Below are 15614 nucleotides of genomic sequence, written 5' to 3' on the forward strand. Positions count from 1 at the left end.
CAAGTAAAAACATATTTATTCTCCCAGGCATTTTAAAATACTTTTACTGTCTTAAGCATTTTAAACTCTTTGACTTTTAATTGTGCATTTAGCTACTTATTGTTTTGTATTGTTGTTTTATTTGTTTTAATTTTTGCAAAGTACTTTGAAATCATTGTTAAAAGGTGTTATATGAATGTAGAAAGAAAGAAAGAAAGAAAGAAAGAAAGAAAGAAAGAGAAGGAAGGAAGGAAGGAAGGAAGGAAGGAAGGAAGGAAGGAAGGAAAAGCTTCATGGTTTTGCTCCCTGTCTCTTTCCCGTGGTGTGTAGGAAAGTGACAGTATAGAGGGCAGCATGTGTGCTATCTTCACGTTCACGGTCAAGGTGCAGATATTCTTCTTTAGCAGATCAGAGGGAAAGCCGATAGGCCGCAGGGGCAGAAGCACATCACTGAAGGAGAGGCAGCCAGTGAAGCAGCAGAACGAAAGGGCCAACAGCCTGGACAGTGAGCGATCGCCAGGCACCAGGCACCACTTGCAGGTGAGATGGGCTCCCCACTGTCCAAGAGGCAGCCTCCCTCTGGCTTCCTCTCGTTTGGGGTGACTTGCAATGTCGTTTTTAATTCCCTGCATTTCTCAAAAGCAGTTATTGATATGTAACTGTTTCTTCAAGAGTAGTTTCCCACTCCTCTTTCCATTTTTGTTCCTGCCATAGCTCTAAGCAGGCTGCTGCAGACATTGCTCACTCCTCCACCCTCTTTTTTTCTATCAGAACTGTACTTCTTTTATTACCTCCTGTCTTTTCTCCTCAGCCTTTCCCTTAGTTGTCCATAAAGAAAACAACACCCCCCTCACACACACACCTTTTCCTTCTGCCTTTCTCTGTGGAGGATGTTGATTAGGCCTGCGCCTGCAATGCCAAACAATCTGAGGAGGACTGCCCTGGCATGTCATGTGACTCCCTCATGGGACCAACGTTGCCGTCCAGTGGGGCCTCTGAGAACAAGGCAGTCCTCCTGGACACAATCTCCTCAGGAGTTCAGTATCCATTGGGCAATTCCAATGCTGTCCTTCCTGATGCAGGTGGGCCTAACAGGATCAGGGCAGGTCTTGCACGGGGCCACATTCCAACCCTGCCCAGGGACCAGGAGCAGGCTAAGGAGGGCTCTGGCTGGGTGAGTGTTGGGAGTTTTCCACCCACTCTTACTAATCCCACTTCTCCTCCTCCAGTCATCAAAGGCCAGGCAATACATCCAGAGTTTTGCCGTTGGATCAGGCAGATTATCTCATGGGAGGGGGCCTGGCCATAGCCCTTCAAACATTGGCCTAGTATGCCAAGAGAAGCTGCAGTCACACTAGAGGGATGCCAGCATCCTAGTCTTAGAGCCTGGGCACAAGGCCAGGAGAGGGCATCGTCCTTGACCACACCCTCTTCCCTTCAGCCAGGTGCTGCGGCCATTCCCCAGTCGGAAGGCTGATACCCTCGTTACTACCTTTTTTTGGCACAGATGCCATTTTGGTTGTGCCACACTGGAAAGATCAGCTGAATTGGCCACACCACAGCTGCCCCCTTTAATACTTGGAGCCACTAAGCAGAGGAAGACAAAGGCAGAGGTGGCTGGGCTTCTTCCAAGACATACTCCAAAGAAGGCTAGGCCAGCTCTCCCTAACTGCCGATCCTCAGAGTCGAAGGCAGCAGAGGCATCCTTTCCCTCATCCTATCCGAGGGGGAAGAGGGCATGGAAGCCCCCGTTAAATCTAACACCTCTCAAAGGCTTTGTAAAGCAGAGGATGTCCCTGTTCTCCTGACTAAGACCATTAAGACTCTGGCTCTTAACACGGGCAGTTGAGGGGTGGGGGGAGCAAGAAAAGCAACCAAATGCTCACCTACCTGATGGAGTAGCTGAAGTGTTGTCTAAACAGGGGGTCTCCCCAACTTCAGTCCCCTTCCCCAATTCCCTTATAGAAGTTATGAAGGAGAAATGGGATAAGTCTGGGGCCTCCAATCTGAACAACTAATTCGTCAAAAAAATCTATAATCTGCCCAAGACCGTGATGGGCAAGCTTCAGGTTCCCCTGGTGGATGCAGTGGATGCTGCACTGGTTTCTGGGGTGCTTTCCCCAAAGAATGGGGAAGACACCCCCCAAAATCCAGAGGACAGAAAAGGAGAAATGGTCTACGTAAATCTCAGAAGGCATCCTCCTTTCTACAGTCTCCATTGTAGCTAGGGCATCTTTTATGGGCCAAGGATTTGCTAAGAGGCATTCCAACAGATAACATGAAACTTCAGCACGGTGTCGATAAAATATTGAAGACTGCTGCCTTCATGGCTGACACTAGCCTAGATGCAGTACAATTTGCTCCCTGGGCACAAGTGGCTGCGCTTTCTGTTTGGCACTAGATTTGGGTAAAAAACCGAAACACATATGCCCATTCTAGGTCCCATTTAGCCTTTGCCCCTTTGCAGGGGGGAAGCTATTTGCAGACTCCTTGGATGAGGTCTTTGTAGAGACTAATGATGAAAAGGAAGTTCTGCCTCCTGCGACAAAGAAGAGGGATGTAAGCCCTTTCATTGGGAGGGCTCCTCATCTCCTTCTTTTTGGTCTTTTTGCCCACCTTACTGCCCCAGGGACAACTGGGGTTTTAGAGCCTTCTGGGGACTGCAGAAATCTCAGCCATGGCAACAGCGGAACCAGGGGTTTAACACAGCCAGCTCTGCAGCACCCCCTAAGGGACCACATAGGTAACAACCATCCAGACTCTCCCAAGCTTCCTATAGGAGGGAGACTACAAAAATTTCCATCATTGGGAAGAATCCACCACAGATCAGTGGGTGCGGAGGACAATCAGAGAAGGCTATATTCTGGTCTTTCTCAAAATCCATCACAATTGTTTTCATTTCATTCCCAAGCTCTCAGTAGCTGGAGAAACATTGCCTGCTCCTGCAAGCCATAGATCACTTCATCAAAATAGATGCAGTCAAGAGAATGCCATCCTCAGAAAAAGCAAAGCCTACTATTCAGTATTCTTTATTGTTCCCAAATAGGATGGGGACTGGAGGTCCTGGTACTGGATCTGAAACAGTTGAATTGGTTTCTAAGAAAGAGGAAATTCAGAATGCAGACCATCTGCACCACCCAAACCAGTGATTTTCTGGCCTTGCTAGACCTCACAGAGGCTTATTTACACATACCAATTAATCCACCTAACAGACAGTGTCTGTGTTTCACCTACCAGGGGGAATATTACCAATACAAAGCCCTCCCCTTCAGCCTCTCATCAACCCAAGAGTCTTTACCAAAATTCTGGTGGCCTCCCTCAGGTGAAGAAGAATACACCTATATCCCTATCTTGAAGACATCCTAATAAGAACTCCTTCATTCCAGTGGGTGTGGAACAAAGTCAGCGCATGACTTCCTGGGCAATGCTGAGAAGTTATCTTTGTCTCTCCAGAGAGATTGAACATCTTGGAGTCATCCTGAACACACACTTAGGTGTTGTTTGCCTCCCACCAGAGCAGGTGGAGAAGATGAAGTCTACGGTAAAGCTAGTCTTCAGAGATTTCCTCTGCGGACCGGATGACCTTGACAAAACTGCAGGGCCTGATGATAGCTTCCATAGACTGCATTCCGTGGATCAGGAAGCACTCCAGGCTGCTTCCATTTCAAGAGGATATTACAGCCTGGAGGCACAAAAGGGTTTAGCTGACTCTAAAGACAGTCTTTAGCCTGGTGGTTGTCAGCAGTGACTCTCAAGGGCCTCCCATTGAGAGAGGTGCCGTCAGTACAATTCACAACTGATACAAGCCTATTGTGGGGGTGGGGTGGGGAGCACATTGTGGTGCTGCCATTGCTCAAGGGAGGTGGAACTAGGAAGACGTGCCGCACACCATCAACTGGCTCCAGCTGAAGGCAATACACCTAGTGCTCCCCTCCTTCAGTCAGCTGGTGAGATACAGGGCGGTTCTTATGAGAACATACAGCATGACAGCCAAGGTACATGTCAGTTGCCAAAACAGGACCAGGTCCAATTCTCTCATGGCAGAGAGAGACTGCCTTCTAGAATGGGCGGAGTTAAATCTCATCTCCCTCTTAGCTGAACACATGCAGGGGGTCTTAGATATCACTGCAGACTGATTGAGTCGACAGGACATCAGCCAGATGGAATGGAGCCTCAACACCAAGGTATTCCAGAGCATAGCCAGATGCTTTGGTATCCAGGGCATGGACTTGCTCATGTCTCCAGTGAATCAAGAAGAGAGCAGGTTTGTATCAAGTTACATGGCAGAGGGTACAAAAGAGACATGGATGCCATGTCCGCTCCTGGGCCATCAGGCATCCTGTACAGTTTTCCTCCCACATCGACCCGGCTCCTGTGCAGGGCCCAGATGGAGAGGGCGCTTGTGATTCTGGTAGCACCCAACTGGCCCAGGCAGGCATGGTACTCAGGCATTTTACAAATGTTGGTGGTGTTGTGGCCTCTTCTGATCTTGCCAACCTTCTCAGCCAGGGCAACATATTTCATCCAAATGCAGTGTGGCTATGGCTCCATGCTTGGATCTTGAGAGGTTCGTCCTAGAACAGAGAGACTACGGCACTAAAGTCATGTCTACCATCTTATCTTCTTGCTTCTACAAGCAGAATTTATGAAACAACTTGAAGAGCATTCTGCAGATAGTGCAGACAGAAAGGGTAGAATCTGGTCAAGGCCATTCTGAGGGTGGTGCTAGCATTCCTACAGGTGAGGTTGGAGACCTCACACTCTTAAGAGGCAAGTAATGGCCATTTCCTCCATGGTGCCAGGCCCCCTTCTTTATCAACAGCCCCCACATCGAGTGCTTTCTTGGAGGTACATCTCTCCTGAAGCCACCCACCATTTACAATTATCCAACTTGGGACCTGCACAAGGTGCTTAAGGCACTTAGCAGACCACTGTTTGAGCCACTCCACAATGTATTTCTCCGATTTCTCACTTGGAAAGTTCTTTTTCTGATAGTCATCACTTCAGCTCACCAGCTGTCAGAACTGGGTGCACTGTCAGTGAGGAAAGAGCTTTGCATTTTTTGGCCTACGGTCATTGTTCTTCATTTGGATCTAACGGTCACTTCCAAATTTAATTCAGTTTTCCACAGGGCTCAGGAATTCATCTTGTTTTCCTTTTGTCCATGGCCAAGTTGGCCCCTTGAGAGGGAGTGGCATTCACTGGACATAAGAGAGCTCTCATGGTACACCTTATGCAGACCGCTTGTTTCCGTGTGTCTGATTTTCTGTTGGTTTTGTTTCAGCCAGTCTCCATTAGCAAGAAGATCTCTAAATCGACTTTGGCAAGGTGGGTTAAGGCCTGCATCACATTCTGCTATCAATCCTCTGTTTCTGTTTTGCCTGGGGGGATTTCAGCCCACTCTATGAGGAGTGCAGCCACATCCACAGTGTTTGGAACCAGTGCTCCCCTTGCTGACATTTGCAGGGCTGCCACATAGAAACTGATGTCTTCCTTTATTAGGCATTACAAGCTGGACACTTATGCTTCAGCTGAAGCCTCCCTTGGCCAAAAGGTGCTCCGAAAGATGGTTTCTGTCTAGGTGCACACATGGGCAGCGATCAGCCCTCCGTTCTGGGCAGTGCTGCTCCATGTCCCCTACAAGGATATCGTCCTCCACCCAAGGAAAAGGAACATTGATACTTACCGCGATATGTTCATTCTCTGTAGTGGATAGACTGCCCACCTGGCAGTCTGTTCTGGTCACTGCTGGGGGGAGGCACATTTCTTTTCTGCTTTGGCCCTTGTTGGTTTTGGACATTCTGTTTTGTTGTTGTTGTTTCTATGCTGAGATATTTTCTGAACCTGGAAAGAGGAGGCTGCTCTGCCATATGAGAGAGTTATTCTGTGTAATTACATGACCTGCCAATTGGAGCGAGTGGGAGGAGGAATCCATTAGAGGATATCCTCCATCCACTACAAAAAATTAACGTAGGATGGTAAGTACCAACGTTTCAGTGCCTGGAGGCTGTTTTGGGATGGATGAGGGTGAACAAGCAGAAACTTAATCCAGACAAGACGGAGGTAATGTGGGTTGGGAAACCAACTACTTCAGATGAAGGTTTACAACTGGTCTTAGATGGGGTTGCACTCCCCCTAAAAGGCCAAATGTACAGTCTGGGAGTCCTCCTGGACTCAGAGATAACTGGGGAAGCCCAGGTGGCTGTGGTGTCCAGGAGTGCTTTTTACCAGCTTAGGCTCATATACCAGCTGCGGCCCTATCTGGAGAGGACAGACCTTGCTTCAGTTATCCATGCACTAGTGACGTCCAGCCTGGACTACTGTAAAGCACTATATGTGGGGTTGCCTTTGAAGACGGTTCAGTAACTCCAGCTCATGCAGAATGTGGCTGCCTCAGTATTGGTGGAGGCAAGGCGATTTGATCACATAAGGCCTGTACTGCGCCAGCTGTACTGGTTACCAGTGTGTTTCCGAGCCCAATTCAAAGTGCTGTTTTTGATCTTTAAAGCCTTAAATGGTTTGGGACCAAGTTACTTGAAGGACCGCTTTCACCCATATCAGCCTGCCCACACTTTAAGATGAGAAAGAGAGACCCTTCTCATTTTCCCACCTGTGAGAGCAGTCGTGTGGGTGATCACACGCAAGAGGGCCTTGTCTGCAGTGGCCGCACACCTTTAGAACAAGCTGCCATCAGAGGTCCGCCATGCTCGATCATTGCAGGCTTTTAAGAAGGCCTTAAAAACATTTTACTGTGGCTTTCTCTTAATATGACTGCTGTTGTTGCTGTTACTGCCGTTACCATTGTTGCTGATTTTATTGTTTGCTTTTATTGTTGTTTTTATTGTGTTTATATTTTTATCGCTTTTAATATCATAACTGTTTTTATGTATTTTACATAAAAACATAAGCCGCTTTGGGAGGGCCTCTACTCTGAAAGGCAGCCAAGAAATGTTTTAAATAAATAATAAACAAGTATCCATGGGGGTTCTCCCTGTGATTTAGAACCGTGATTTTCTATGGTTCTAAATCACAAAGAGGGCCTTCACGGATACAGGAAGCTGTCCCCTGCAGAAAGTTGCTCTCCACATGTAGAGGGTGATAAAATGGTGACAGAAGGGGCAAGGCTGGTGTGTTCCCCTTCTTTGTGCATATAGCATAATTGGATTCCAGACTGTTGAGGCCTCTGGTGTCTTACCATTCCTTTGCCTGGTGATTCCAAGAACTCCAGAAAGGAACTTTAGTCTCCTAGTGCTAATGTGGACTTAGCTCAAGTTGCCAAAATCAAGATCTCCTGGGGGAATTTGAGGTGATGATGGCTGAGGTCAGCCTTATTCTGCAGGCCAAATTAGTTCTGATACAGGACATCCATGAACATGCATATCACACAGGTTTTCTTAATTTTAAAAGCTGGAGGATGCTCCAGTTCAGACCCGGGCTGCAGTGTTGAGAGAGTGGGCTTAACTGTTTCCCCTTCCCATTGGCCATCTCTCCAATTTAAATCTGTTTCCCATCCACCACCAAGCTGCTGTTTGCCCTATGTGGGAAAACATACAGATACCATATGAGGAGCTGTATATTTCCCACACAGACAAATAGCCACTTTGGGAGGGGCAATGTAAATCAAGAACAAGGTGCAGGATGAGGAGCATAACTCCTTTCCCCCTGTTGTGTGGCCCCATTTGAATTAGGACACTTGAGATTCTTGGCTCTGCAGTCCCCCAGCCCCAGTCTGCAATGTTCTCCTAGCCTACTGACCAAAGCTCCCAGGTTCTTCTTCTATCTGGAAGTAAATAGGTCAAGGTTGCACAGAATCAGTTCAGAAACCATGGGGTGAGTTTCTTTTTCCCAAAGTACTCCCTCTAAAGGGTTTCAGTACCCCTGCCAGTTCAGTAAGACAAGATCAGGGGAGCAGAATGGAGGGGGCTGAACCCTATTCCAATTAGTAAAAAGAAAAGAAGTCAGACATATTGACCCTAGTCATGGCCTTCGTGATACCTCTGATGGAAGTGGCAGTATTATAACTGACAACTGTCACCCTTGTCAATAAGGGTAGCTTCTCACAAGATGCAAACTATAAGAGCCAGTACTTCAGAAGTTCTTGGAGCGTTGGCTACCTCATTACAGGCATTAATTACTTGTTCCCTTTTTGCTAGAGTGCCAGACTGAATGGCTCATGGGGATTAGAGCTGGGGTTTTTTGCTGACAACTAATTTGCTAGTTCATTTGTTCTTGGACAGCATTCAGTTCTATTCTCATGCTTTGGCTTCTAATGAGGTGGCCAGACAGAATCTTTTGCTGTGAAAAATGAACCCAGGCTCCAAGCCCAAAGTGGTAGGGTTCACATCATCAGGCACAAAGCTGTGCACATCTCTACTCAAGGCTGCTCTAATGGAGAATGAGAAAAAGAAAAAGATCTTGTTAGTTGTGGCCTTTTCATTCTTTCTACCATTCCACATTCCACACACTGAGTAAATCAGCCTGGGGTAATGGCAAGCCAGTGTCTAGTGGATTAGGTAACTCCACCACTGTGGAGTTCATAGAATCATAGACTAGTAGGGCTGGAAGGGGCCTGCAAGACCATCAAGTCGAACCCCCTGCTCAATGCAGGAACCCAAGTCACAGCATCCCTGACCGATGGCTGTCCAGCCTTGTCTTGAATGCCTCCAGTGTGGGAGAGTTCTTCAGCGCTGGCTTCAGAAAGTGTAATAAAGAGGCTGCAATTGATTTCAGGATGACTGTTGATCCTCAGCAGGCTAGGAGTTGGTGATTTTGTGCATGAGTAACAAGACAGTACATAAGATGCTTGGGTCAGCCAGATGATGCGCAGGGGCTGTGCCCTGACATTTTGAGATATCTGAGGGACTAGTTCATAGATGCCTCAGCTTACAGGGTTGAGGAAAAACACTGGAAGATTATGGGAGCAATACAGAGTCAGCACTGGTTAAACATCTGGATGATAGAGTTGGTCCCAAGAACTGAGGTATCCTAAGGGGTACTTTCATTTGTGGTGCTTTTATATTTACAGATCCCTAGGAAAACTGTGTATGACCAGTTGAATCACATTCTGATCTCAGATGAGCAGCTACCAGAAAATATCATTTTAGTCAATACTTCTGACTGGCAAGGACAGGTAAGGAAAGCCAATGAGGTCACTCCATGGTTATCTTAGCTTAAGGCAGGAATGGCCAATCCAAAACAATTTTATCAAACTGCTGGTGGCCATACCAAAAATATTTTCAAGTTGTAAAAATGGGATTCCACACTTGGATATCTCTTCTGGATTTTGAATGCAATATGTAAACATGTGTGTTGGTACATTCTTACATATTTATATGTAATGCTGTACCTGAAGCCATGTACTTTGTGTGAAGCCCTTACTGCTAGATAGTGCCAACTTTATTATAGGGCTGATATCTTTTCACCCCTAATCCACTGCAAGCCACAGCAACCTGTAGCCCTCCAGATGTTTTGGCCTATGATTCCCATCAGGCTTAGCTAGCATAGCCGATGGTGAAGGATGATGGCAGTTGTAGGCCAAAACATCTGGAGGGCCACAATTTGCCCACCCTTGTGTATATAGCAATTAATTGTCTCTGGCATACGTGATTTTCCCTCCCAAACTGACTGCTTTCTAATGTAAGCTAGGTGTCAAATGTAAAACCTAGATGCAATGTAAACCCTCCATTAGGCTCCTCCCTCAGCTGTCACAAGCTACACCCATTCGAGCAGGCTTCAGCAGAGGGAGATGAGATGGGAAGCAGGGCCATTCCACCAGCCCTGTTGAAAGAACCCTTGTTTTTTTTCCTCTTCCCTCCCCATCCCTTCTTCCTTTTGTGTTGTGTCTTTTTTTATTGTAAGCATGCAGGCAGGGATGGTCTTGGGTTTATTGATTATATGTAAGCTGCTCAAGGAGCCTTTATGGCTGAGGAGCAAGATAAAAATACTTTAAATAAATAAATAGGTATGGGCCATACCTGGCTTGGCAATAGTACGTGTGAAAAGGATCTTGGAGTTGGAGTTGATCACAAGCTGAATATGGTCATGGTGTGATGTGGCTGCAAAAAAGGCAAATGCAATTTTAGGTTACATCAATAGAAGTAAAGTTCAAAATCACAGAAAGTAATAGTTCCACTCTGGTCTGCGCTGGTCAGACCTCACCTTGTTGTGGACACCTCCAGTTGTGGACACCACATTTTAAGAAGGATGCAGATAAATTGGAACATGTTATGAGAAGAGCAACAAAGATGATCAGGGGACTAGGAACTATGAGGAAAGATTGAATGAGCCCGTTATGTTTAGCCTTGAGAAAAGAAGACTCTCCAGCCCCCTGATCATTTGCTTTCCCTTAACCTTTTGCATCTCTAAAATATCTTTTTTTTTTAAGATGGAGGGATCACAACTGTACACAGCATTCCAAATGTGGTTCATAGAATAGTAGGGTTGGAAGGGACCTATAAGACCATCGAGTCCAAACCACTGCTCACTGCAGGAATCCAAGTCAGAGCATCCTAGACAGATGGCTGTCCAGCTTCATCTCCAGTGCCTCCAGTGTGGGAGAGCCCACTACCTCCTTAAGTAATTGGTTCCATTGTCGTATTGCTCTAACAGTCAGGAAGTTCTTCCTGATGTTCAGGCGGACTCTGGCTTCCTGTCACTTGAGCCCATTAGTCCGTGTTCTGCACTCTGGGATGATCGAGAAGAGATCCTGGCCTTCCTGTCTGTGACAACCTTTCAAGTACTTGAAGAGTGCTATCATATCTCCCCTCAGTCTTCTCTTCTCAAGGCTAAACATGCCTAGTTCTTTCGATCTCTCTTCATAGGGCTTTGTTTCCAGTCCCCTGATCATCTTTGTTGCCCTCCTCTGAATCCTCTCCAGTTTGTCTGTATCGTTCTTAAAGTGTGGTGCCCAGAACTGTACAGAGTACTCCCGATGAGGCCTAACTGATGCTGAGTAGAGGGAAACTAGTACTTTGCAGGATTTGGAAGCTATACTTTTATTAATGCAGCCCAAAATAGCATTGGCCTTTTTTGCAGCCACATCACATTGTTGGCTCTTATTCAGCTTGTGGTCTACAATGATTCCAAGATCCTTCTTGCTTGTAGTATTGTTGAGCCAAGTATCCTCCATCTTGTAACTGTGCATTTGGTTTCTTTTTCCTAGGTGTAGAACTTGGCACTGATCCCTATTAAATTTCTTTCTGTTATTTTCTGCCCACCACTCCAGCCTATCAAGATCACTTAGAATTCTGTTTCTGTCTTCCAAAGTATTAGCTATCCGACCCACTTTTGTGTCATCTGCAAATTTGATCAGAATTCCCTGCACCTCCACATCCAAGTCATTAATAAAAATGTTGAAGAGCACTGGGCCCAGGACTGAGCCTTGCAGTACCCCGCTCGTTACCTCTCCCCAGTTTGAGAAGATCCCATTGATAAGCGCTCTTTGAGTCCGATCCTGCAGCCAACTGTGGATTCACCTGAGAGTTGTTTCATCTAGCCCACTTTGAGCTAGTTTGCTTATCAGGATATCATGGGGCACTTTGTCGAGAGCTTTGCTGAAGTCAAGGTATATGATGTCTGCAGCATTCCCACAGTCCACAAGGGAGGTTACTTGTAAAAGAAAGAGGAAAGAAATGGTGGTTCAGCTATTAAATAAGGATGGCAAAATGATAACAGATGACAAAGAAAAGGCAGAAGTGCTCAATTCCTACTTGGGCTCAGTCTTCTCCCAACAGACGGTCTATGACCCCCCTAGCAAAGGCAAAGAACAGGCTGAAGGGGCAGGATTGCAGCTTGAGATCGATAGGCATATGGTCAAGGAACACCTAATTTGAATGAGTTCAAATCTCCAGGGCCAGATGAACTGCACCCTAGAATAATAAAGGAACTGGCAGAAGAGCTCTCAGAACCACTGTCTATTATCTTTGAGCAATCATGGAGGATGGGTGAAGTGCCAGATGACTGTGGAGGAGGGCTAATGTTGTTCCTATCTTTAAAAAGGGTAAAAAGGAGGAACCTGGGAACTACAGACCAGTCAGTCTGACATCAATCCCTGGGAAAATTCTGGAGCAGATGATAAAGCAATCCATCTGGAAGCACCTAGAAAACATTGCAGTGATTACTTGAAGCCAAAATGGATTTGTCAAGAACAAATCCTGCCAGACAACTCTGATCTTATTTTTTGATCGGATAACCTCCCTTGTGGACTGGAGGCATTCAAGATGAGTCTGGACAACCATCTGTCAGGGATGCTCTGACTTGGATTCCTGCATTGAGCAGGGGGTTGGACTTGATGGCCTTGTAGACCCCTACTATTCCAACCCTACTATTCTATGATTCTATCATTCTATGATACATTTCTCATAACACATAACAATCTAGGCCAGATATTCGTTTTTTAAGATTGTCAGTCTTCCCAACTGGTAAATGCATTCAAATTTGTAAATCTTTTTAATTTTTTAATTATTAAAGTGCAATTCGCTTTGTATAAACCTCCGTATTTCTAGTTTTTAAAATTCCTAAATATTTAACTGGTTGTTCAGTCAACATTTGTATGTTATTGCATCTAATTCTTAAACTCTATATCTAAATTAATAGCTATTAACTCTGACTTGTTGACATCTGTTCTATTCCCAGAAATAATACTAAACCTATCAGTTGTCTCAAATAATGCTTTCATGGATGTTTGTGGTTCCAGCATTGTAATTGCCACATCATCCACATATAAAATAGTTTTATATTCATCTTTGTCTATTGGAATGCCTTTAATATTCTTATTTGCTGTTATAGCTATGGCTAATGGCTCAATAAATATTTCACAAATTATGCCAGAGATAGGACAATCTTGTCATGTACCACACTGTAAATAGAAAGGTTGTGTTTGTTAATATTTAATCTTGTTATTGCTTTCCTATCTCATTTTCTGAAATTATCAGTAAATATATTACAGACATTGAATTTGTCTAGTATCCTAAGTAATAATATTATTCCAACATGGTATCCAAGAAAACAAAGGTTGCTGGTAACGTCTGAATTTTGACACTCATTTAATAGATCCAATACTGTTCTTGTACTATCAGAAATTAACTGTCCACAAATAAAGCCTGGTTGATTTTGCCCAATATACCTATCAATTAGGAAATATCCTTTTGTAGCTTTTCACAAACCACTTGGGTTTTCACCATCCTAATTTGGTGTCATAACAAACTTGGCCACTTTTGTTTCTCACAAGTTAAATAGTACTGGTTCCAAATGTGGTTGAGCCAAGCTGGGCTTGGCTCATACTATAAAAACTAGTTCACATTTCCAGTCACACCATTTGCATCCAATTTTAGTCAGCATCCCAGCCCACTGAGGTTCCTAAACCTGAGACTTGAGGGAAGTTGCAGCTCAGCATGTATGACACCCCCTAGCTCTAGCCAAGGAAAAATACTACTGGGACACCAGGCAGAACAAAAAGCGAATCTCTTAACAATAATAGGCCAGAGCTGTTAATTGATATTCTCTGACGTATATGAAAACCTCTAGGTCAGGTTTGCTCACCAATCTCTGCTACAAGAACCTCTGCAGCTGGATTACCTAAAATATAGTGGTCTCTACCTGGCCCCACCTCCACAACTGGACGCACTTTCAAAATAAAGTGCTGTGCTTAGAAACAGATTAGGGAGAGCACTTGCACAATCTCTTTAGCTAATGTTTGAAAATGCCCTACTCCATGGCATCCATTATTACTAGGGATGTTGGGATGAGCGGATGACAGAACGGAAGACACCTGACAATCCGGAAAACACAGAATGGATTTAACAAAAACCATGCATCCCTAATTGTTACATATTTCAAGGAGTATTTTTATACTCTAAAATTTAGAGGTAACCCTAAGAACATAAGAAGAGCCATGCTGAATCAGACCTAAAGTAAATAATTCAATGAAAAATTAATCAGAAGGTTCTTCTTTTTTTTTGACATATTTGCATGTCTTTCTCAGTTTCTTTCAGATGTCTTGCAAAAGCATGCCCTTCCAGTAGTCTGCACGTGCTCTTCTGCTGATATTCAGGCAGCTTTTAGCACTATTGTCACCAGAATACAGAGATAGTAAGTTATGGCTTTTTTTCATCTTTATTATATGTGCTCCTTCCTTGCTGGTGCATCACTCCACCATCACTCATCAGCAGAGCTGTCCACACATTATTGCCAGGCACATGTCCATGAGTCTGGATCATCTGGAGAGATTCAAGTTACTTTCCTAGAAGATGTCTGGAGAGAGCCTTTCTAAAAGCACTTTATTATTTTACTAATGTGTAAGTTACAAATGGAAAGTGTGTACAATTAAACTTTAGAGAGCTAAGAAACAGAATTTTCTGTAAAAGATGTGCCAGGAAGGAAGTACTGTCAGATGGCATCTGGCAAGAGGGGACTGTATCTCTTGTCATAGCTGACTAGAGACATAAAGTAATGAAAGACCCAACTATCTTAAAAACTTAAAGCTGAAACAATCTTTGCAAAATTTGCTAACTGTAAGCAGCAGGCTCTTTGTTATCGCCTTGGTTTTACTGCATGGATCCAAAATTACTTCTGTCAGGGAAGTTTCCTATGCTGCTTTCTGCGGGAATGGAAATTCCTATACTGTCCTTCGCATGGATGCAAATCTTTCTCTGCATTGCTTGCATTTTAAGTAAAGAGTAGGACGTTTCAGCTATGGGCATGATGTAAGTAATGTTCTTTGTAGTACTAGTAACCTTATATCCTACTGAGATCCCATGACGTTCTGAGTTGTCTTTACAGATAGAAAAGATGGTTTAAAATATAAACAGAGAAGATCGACAAAAGGATTGTCAGCTCATTAAAACAGAAAAATAAAAACTTTTGTGATGTTCTGAGGCTGCAGTCCTAAACACAGTCAGTTACATCTGAAGGGAAAGACATAGAATTGTATTGTGAAATTAGTGACAATAGAACAGGTAATTCAGTATTGATCTATAGCAGCAAGAGCTTCTCTAAGATCTTCCTGCTCACTTTCAGTGTCTTCCCCAACTTTCTCACAATACCATGGAACTATTTAGTTTTCCTTCCACAAATTACTTGCAGACATGGCCATCACCAAGTGGGTGAATGGTGGGGCACCTGCTGGGGGCCCACAACATAGGGGTCCATTCAGTGGAGCCCCTTGAAGGTGCTCCTTGTCTTCACCGTTGCAACCTGCTCGTACATCTCACTGCACAATGGTGGCAGTGAGGAAGAGAATCCGTAGCTGCCATTGCCCACTTACTCACTGGCTCTCTTTCTGTCAAGCAAGGAAGTGGCAGCAATGATGAGAAAGAGGAATAATAGCAGCTGGTGGCAGTGGTAGTGAGAAGGAAGACTAGTCACTGACAGAGGGGGTCCATTGAGGGAGTCTTGCCCAGGGGCCCTCAAAAAACTGGAGCCAGCACTGCTCACTGACTTCACATGATAACAGAGCAGTAGAAATGACAGAATGCCATGAAAGCCCAGGCCTTGCAGTGGGAACCGTAATAAAGAAGCATATCCAGTAGCCAAATCTAAACTATTTTTACTTAACAAAATATAAATAGGTCATTACATCTCAACAGTAAATTACTAAGTAAGAAATTGCAAAAAAGTTTATAAATGACAAGGGATGT

The 15614-nt window shown here is 44.6% G+C and overlaps 1 protein-coding gene across 4 annotated transcripts in view; it reads left to right on the forward strand.

Moving 5' to 3' along the window:
• The window catches only part of PACS2 (phosphofurin acidic cluster sorting protein 2), a 257810-nt gene that overhangs the window by 144903 nt on the left and 97293 nt on the right, over window positions 1-15614 (forward strand). For 3 of the 4 annotated variants that reach the window (XM_084854825.1, XM_084854822.1, XM_084854821.1), the window contains exons 13-15: window positions 384-519; window positions 9005-9109; window positions 13961-14067. In XM_084854825.1, the coding sequence (XP_084710951.1) occupies window positions 384-519; window positions 9005-9109; window positions 13961-14067 (348 nt within the window). The remainder of the gene's footprint in view (window positions 1-383; window positions 520-9004; window positions 9110-13960; window positions 14068-15614) is intronic. The other variant, XM_084854824.1, reaches the window with a different exon arrangement.

Source organism: Heloderma suspectum, chromosome 4 (genome assembly GCF_057233095.1).
Source record: "Heloderma suspectum isolate Gila_16-S chromosome 4, 16-S_ref, whole genome shotgun sequence".
Lineage (NCBI taxonomy): Eukaryota > Metazoa > Chordata > Lepidosauria > Squamata > Helodermatidae > Heloderma > Heloderma suspectum.